A 7,242-nucleotide genomic window follows, 5' to 3' on the forward strand; every position below is an offset into this window, starting at 1 on the left:
GGGAGTCCACCCTCTGTCTGGTGGCTTAGTGTGTAGGGAGTCCACTCTGTCTGGTGGCTTAGTGTGTAGGGAGTCCACACTCTGTCTGGTGGCTCAGTGTGTAGGGAGTCCAGCCTCTGTCTGGTGGCTTAGTGTGTAGGGAGTCCACTCTGTCTGGTGGCTTAGTGTGTAGGGAGTCCACCCTCTGTCTGGTGGCTTAGTGTGTAGGGAGTCCACACTCTGTCTGGTGGCTTAGTGTGTAGGGAGTCCACACTCTGTCTGGTGGCTTAGTGTGTAGGGAGTCCACACTCTGTCTGGTGGCTTAGTGTGTAGGGAGTCCACTCTGTCTGGTGGCTCAGTGTGTAGGGAGTCCACCCTCTGTCTGGTGGCTTAGTGTGTAGGGAGTCCACACTCTGTCTGGTGGCTCAGTGTGTAGGGAGTCCACACTCTGTCTGGTGGCTCAGTGTGTAGGGAGTCCACCCTCTGTCTGGTGGCTTAGTGTGTAGGGAGTCCACTCTGTCTGGTGGCTTAGTGTGTAGGGAGTCCACCCTCTGTCTGGTGGCTTAGTGTGTAGGGAGTCCACACTCTGTCTGGTGGCTTAGTGTGTAGGGAGTCCACACTCTGTCTGGTGGCTTAGTGTGTAGGGAGTCCACACTCTGTCTGGTGGCTTAGTGTGTAGGGAGTCCACCCTCTGTCTGGTGGCTCAGTGTGTAGGGAGTCCACTCTGTCTGGTGGCTTAGTGTGTAGGGAGTCCACCCTCTGTCTGGTGGCTCAGTGTGTAGGGAGTCCACCCTCTGTCTGGTGGCTCAGTGTGTAGGGAGTCCACCCTCTGTCTGGTGGCTCAGTGTGTAGGGAGTCTGCTGGTGGGAGTGGCGATAGTGTCATGTCCTCTCTCCCCTGTCAGACACTGTGGTTAACAGGAGCCCCATCAGACCCAGCTGCCCCTGTCTCCCCTGTCAGACACTGTGGTTAACAGGAGCCCCATCAGACCCAGCTGCCCCTGTCTCCCCTGTCAGACACTGTGGTTAACAGGAGCCCCATCAGACCCAGCTGCCCCTGTCTCCCCTGTCAGACACTGTGGTTAACAGGAGCCCCATCAGACCCAGCTGCCCCTGTCTCCCCTGTCAGACACTGTGGTTAACAGGAGCCCCATCAGACCCAGCTGCACCTGTCTCCCCTGTCAGACATTGTAGTTAACGGTTCTCGGTTGGGATATTACAGAACCCAGGAGTTCTCGGTTGGGACGTTACAGAACCCAGGAGTTCTCGTTTGGGACGTTACAGAACCCAGGAGTTCTCTGTTGGGACGTTACAGAACCCAGGAGTTCTCTGTTGGGACGTTACAGAACCCAGGAGTACTCTGTTGGGACGTTACAGAACCCAGGAGTTCTCTGTTGGGACGTTACAGAACCCAGGAGTTCTCTGTTGGGACGTTACAGAACCCAGGAGTTCTCTGTTGGGACGTTACAGAACCCAGGAGTTCTCTGTTGGGACGTTACAGAACCCAGGAGTTCTCTGTTGGGACGTTACAGAACCCAGGAGTTCTCTGTTGGGACGTTACAGAACCCAGGAGTTCTCTGTTGGGACGTTACAGAACCCAGGAGTTCTCTGTTGGGACGTTACAGAACCCAGGAGTTCTCGGTTGGGACGTTACAAGAACCCAGGAGTTCTCTGTTGGGACCGCCAACTGTCACGACCACATACAATACTTATTTTCCACCATAATTTGCAAATAAATTCATTAAAAATCCTACAATGTGATTTTCTGGATGTTTTCTTCTAATTTTGTCTGTCATAGTTGAAGTGTACCTATGATGAAAATTACAGGCCTCTCATCTTTTTAAGTGGGAGAACTTGCACAATTGGTGGCTGACTAAATACTTTTTTGCCCCACTGTATATTGTCTTCGAGGGTCTGCTATTGGTTCCTTAATTGTGTTCTGAGGCTCAGGTCTTCAGTGTTTAGACGTTGAGGAAGTAGAAGGTCAATGTTTTGTCATCAATCTCAGTCTTAATGATGCTTCAGTATTTTAACGTCTGAATTTCATCCCTTCTCCATCTTCTCAACAGGTTATGACAAAGCTGCTAAGATTGCCAAGACGGCTCACAAAGAGGGAGGAAATCTCAAGGAAACTGCCATCAAGCTAGGATACCTGACTGCAGAAGAGTTTGACGCGTGGGTCAAGCCACACGAGATGCTGGGACCCAAGTAGAACAACACGCTGCAGAATGTCTATGGTTATAAATGTCTTGTCTTTGTACAAATAAAAACATGTTTCTTTGTTGGAACACATTGTTGTATATTATTTAAACCTTATTTTACCAGGTTAGTTGACTGAGGACACATTGTATATTATTTAAACCTTATTTTACCAGGTCAGTTGACTGAGGACACATTGTTGTATATTATTTAAACCTTATTTTACCAGGTCAGTTGACTGAGGACACATTGTATATTATTTAAACCTTATTTTACCAGGTCAGTTGACTGAGAACACACATTGCTGTCATTTACAGCAACGACTTGGGGAATAGTTCCAGGGGAGAGGAGGGAAATGAATGAGCCAAAGCTGTTCCCTTCCTCAGTGCAGGAACAGACAGGCCTGATCTATGAATTAGATGTTCCATTCATTAAGTGCAGGAACAGACAGGCCTGATCTATGAATTAGATGTTCCATTCCTCAGTGCAGGAACAGACAGGCCTGATCTATGAATTAGATGTTCCATTCCTCAGTGCAGGAACAGACAGGCCTGATCTATGAATTAGATGTTCCATTCATTAAGTGCAGGAACAGACAGGCCTGATCTATGGACAGATGTCCCATTCCTCAGTGCAGGAACAGACAGGCCTGATCTATAAATTAGATGTTCCATTCCAAACTGCATTATCTTGGTCATTTATCTACTAACTGCATTATCTTGGTCATTTATCTAGTAACTGCATTATCTTGGTCATTTATCTACTTCCTGCATTATCTTGGTCATTTATCTACTAACTGCATTTCCAGAAATATGTCATTCCCTATTCTGAGAAAGATTCATCTATTTATGTCTTTAATAAATATGGTGTGAAGCTACAATTGAATGCTCTTACAGAGTTAAACCTCGATGTACTCTACCATTTTGCCGTAATAAAAAAACAAACAATAAATCCTAATTTGGCCTCAAGCCCTGTTTCCTGTTTCCTGAGCTTGGAGCTGTCTACTCAGTCATCAACCGTCCTAAACCCATAGAAGAGGATTCACTGTCAACATCTACGACATGAAGCGTTGCCATTTCCAGCCCAATCCTCTGGTGTCAGTCACAGCTCTGCCTGTCCTGAATCCCCTGCCCTGGTTGCTGTAGGCCAGTGTTCCCCAACAGCCCAACCCTGGTCCTCCAGTACCCCCCAACTCTGGTCCTCCAGTACCCCCAACAGCCCAACCCGGGTCCTCCAGTACCCCCAACCCTGGTCCTCCAGTACCCCCAACCCTGGTCCTCCAATACCCCCAACAGTGTTCCCCAACTCTGGTCCTCCAGTACCCCCAACAGCACAACCCTGGTCCTCCAGTACCCCCAACAGTGTTCCCCAACTCTGGTCATCCAGTACCCCCAACCCTGGAACACCAGTACCCCCAACAGGGTACTAACCCTAACCCTTTTAATTCACCCAACTTGTTGTGGGAAGCTTGTGGAAGGTTACCCAAAACATTTGACCCAAGTTAAACAATTTAAAGGCAATACTACCAAATACTAATTGAGTGTATGTAAACTTCTGACCCACTGGGAATGGGATGAAAGGAATAAAAGCTGAAATTAATAATTCTCTCTACTATTATTCTGACATTTCACATTCTTAATATAAAGTGTTGATCCTAACTGACCTAAGACAGGGAATTTTTACTAGGATTAAATGTCAGGAATTGTGAAAAACTGAGTTTAAATGTATTTGGCGAAGGTGTATGTAAACTTCAACTGTACATAGTATCAGTCAAAAGTTTGGACACACCTACTCATTCAAGTCATTATTATTACTATTAGTTTGACTATTTTATGTAGAATAATAGTGAATACATCAACACAATGAAATAACACATATGGAATCATGCAGTAAACAAAAAAAGTGTTAAACATTATTATTATTTTTTTTTTTAATATTTGAGATTCTTCAAAGTAGCCACCCTTTGCCTTGATGACAGCTTTGCACACTCTTGGCATTCTCGCAACCAGTTATACCTGGAATGCTTTTCCAACGGTCTTGAAGGAGTTCCCACATATGCTGAGCACTTGTTGGTTGCTTTTCCTTCACTCTGCAGTCCAACTCATCCCAAACCATCTCAATTGGGTTGAGTTTGGATGATTGTGGAGGCCAGGTCATCTGATGTAGCACTCCATCACTCTCCTTATTGGTCAAGTAGCCCTTACACAGCCTGGAGGTGTGCTGAGTCATTGTCCTGTTGAAAAACAAATTATAGTCCCACTAAGCCCAAACCAGATAGGATGGTGTATCGCTGCAGAATGCTGTGGTAGCCATGCTGGTTAAGCGAAGGAGAGGAGGACCAAAATGCAGCGTGGTTAGAGTTCATGTTTTTTAATAAGAGAAACTCACCATGAACACAATACAAAACAATAAACGTGGCAAAACGGAAACAGTCCTATCTGGTGCAGAAAACACAAAGACAGGAAACAACCACCCACAAACCACAACACAGTCCTATCTGGTGCAGAAAACACAAAGACAGGAAACAACCACCCGCAAACCACAACACAGTCCTATCTGGTGCAGAAAACACAAAGACAGGAAACAACCACCCACAAACCACAACACAGTCCTATCTGGTGCAGAAAACACAAAGACAGGAAACAACCACCCGCAAACCACAACACAGTCCTATCTGGTGCAGAAAACACAAAGACAGGAAACAACCACCCACAAACCACAACACAGTCCTATCTGGTGCAGAAAACACAAAGACAGGAAACAACCACCCACAAAACCCAACATAAAACAGGCTACCTAAATATGGTTCCCGATCAGAGACAATGACTAACACCTGCCTCTGATTGAGAACCATATCAGGCCATACATAGAAACGGACAAACTAGACACACATCATAGAATGCCCACCCAGCTCACGTCCCGCCCAACACTAAAACAAGGAAAACACAAGAACTATGGTCAGAATGTGACATTAACTTTTACCAAGGCACACCTGTTAATTGAAATGCATTCCAGGTGACAACCTCATTAAGTTGGTTGAGAGAATGAACTTTGAATAATCTCAAATATAAAATATATTTTGATTGGTTTAACACCTTTTTGGCTACTGTATGTGTTATTTCATAGTTGTGATGTCTTCACTATTATTCTACAATTTAGAAAATAGTTATAATAAAGAAAAACCCTTGAATGAGTAGGTGTGTCCACACCTTTGACTGGTACTGTATATATCCCACATAAAGGAAGAGGAAGCTTAGGCCTGACCCCAGAGAGATGGAGATATATCGATGGCATGCTACAACACAGACATGCATTTCATTATCTCAGATGGTTATGGAGTCTGTTAGAGACATGCATTTCATTATGTCAGGTGGCTGTTAGACAGAGACATGCATTTCATTATGTCAGATGGCTGTTAGACAGAGACATGCATTTCATTATGTCAGATGGCTGTTAGACAGAGACATGCATTTCATTATGTCAGATGGCTGTTAGACAGAGACATGCATTTCATTATGTCAGATGGCTGTTAGACAGAGACATGCATTTCATTATGTCAGATGGCTGTTAGACAGAGACATGCATTTCATTATGTCAGATGGCTGTTAGACAGAGACATGCATTTCATTATGTCAGGTGGCTGTTAGACAGAGACATGCATTTCATTATGTCAGATGGCTGTTAGACAGAGACATGCATTTCATTATGTCAGATAGCTGTTAGACAGAGACATGCATTTCATTATGTCAGATGGCTGTTAGACAGAGACATGCATTTCATTATGTCAGATGGCTGTTAGACAGAGACATGCATTTCATTATGTCAGATAGCTGTTAGACAGAGACATGCATTTCATTATGTCAGATAGCTGTTAGACAGAGACATGCATTTCATTATGTCAGATGGCTGTTAGACAGAGACATGCATTTCATTATGTCAGATGGCTGTTAGACAGAGACATGCATTTCATTATGTCAGATGGCTGTTAGACAGAGACATGCATTTCATTATGTCAGATAGCTGTTAGACAGAGACATGCATTTCATTATGTCAGATAGCTGTTAGACAGAGACATGCATTTCATTATGTCAGATGGCTGTTAGACAGAGACATGCATTTCATTATGTCAGATAGCTGTTAGACAGAGACATGCATTTCATTATGTCAGATGGCTACTGAGTCTGTTAGACAGAGACATGCATTTCATTATGTCAGATGGCTGTTAGACAGAGACATGCCTATCATTATGTCAGATGGTTATGGAGTCTGTTAGAGACATGCATTTCATTATGTCAGATGGCTACTCAGTCTGTTATATAGATATAGACATATATAAGGAGGGTAATTCATATATTTTCTGTTTGAATATTTAGCATAAAGAAAAGTGTTATTTTGTTAGATTATAGGAGTAACTCTGGTAGACCTGAAACAGTCTTCCTCACCTCAAGTTGGGGCGGCAGGTAGCTTAGTGGTTAGAGCAGGTAGCCTAGTGGTTAGAGGCAGGTAGCTTAGTGGTTAGAGCAGGTAGCCTAGTGGTTAGAGGCAGGTAGCTTAGTGGTTAGAGCAGGTAGCCTAGTGGTTAGAGGCAGGTAGCCTAGTGGTTAGAGCAGGTAGCCTAGTGGTTAGAGGCAGGTAGCCTAGTGGTTAGAGCAGGTAGCCTAGTGGTTAGAGCAGGTAGCCTAGTGGTTAGAGCAGGTAGCCTAGTGGTTAGAGGCAGGTAGCCTAGTGGTTAGAGCAGGTAGCCTAGTGGTTAGAGGCGGTAGCCTAGTGGTTAGAGGCAGGTAGCCTAGTGGTTAGAGCAGGTAGCCTAGTGGTTAGAGCAGGTAGCCTAGTGGTTAGAGGCAGGTAGCCTAGTGGTTAGAGCAGGTAGCCTAGTGGTTAGAGCAGGTAGCCTAGTGGTTAGAGCAGGTAGCCTAGTGGTTAGAGCAGGTAGCCTAGTGGTTAGAGGCAGGTAGCCTAGTGGTTAGAGCAGGTAGCCTAGTGGTTAGAGGCAGGTAGCCTAGTGGTTAGAGGCAGGTAGCCTAGTGGTTAGAGCAGGTAGCCTAGTGGTTAGAGCAGGTAGCCT

The 7,242-nt window shown here is 45.0% G+C and overlaps 1 protein-coding gene across 1 annotated transcript in view; it reads left to right on the plus strand.

Annotated features, from left to right (window-relative positions):
- LOC124022353 (fumarate hydratase, mitochondrial) overlaps positions 1-2,266 on the plus strand; it is a 29,686-nt gene extending 27,420 nt beyond the window's left edge. Inside the window, exon 10 of the mRNA XM_046337279.1 lies at positions 2,048-2,266. Coding sequence (XP_046193235.1) covers positions 2,048-2,190 — 143 coding nt within the window. The 3' untranslated portion in view covers positions 2,191-2,266. The remainder of the gene's footprint in view (positions 1-2,047) is intronic.
- The last annotated feature ends 4,976 nt before the right edge of the window (positions 2,267-7,242 follow it).

Source organism: Oncorhynchus gorbuscha, unplaced genomic scaffold (assembly GCF_021184085.1).
Source record: "Oncorhynchus gorbuscha isolate QuinsamMale2020 ecotype Even-year unplaced genomic scaffold, OgorEven_v1.0 Un_scaffold_1356, whole genome shotgun sequence".
Lineage (NCBI taxonomy): Eukaryota > Metazoa > Chordata > Actinopteri > Salmoniformes > Salmonidae > Oncorhynchus > Oncorhynchus gorbuscha.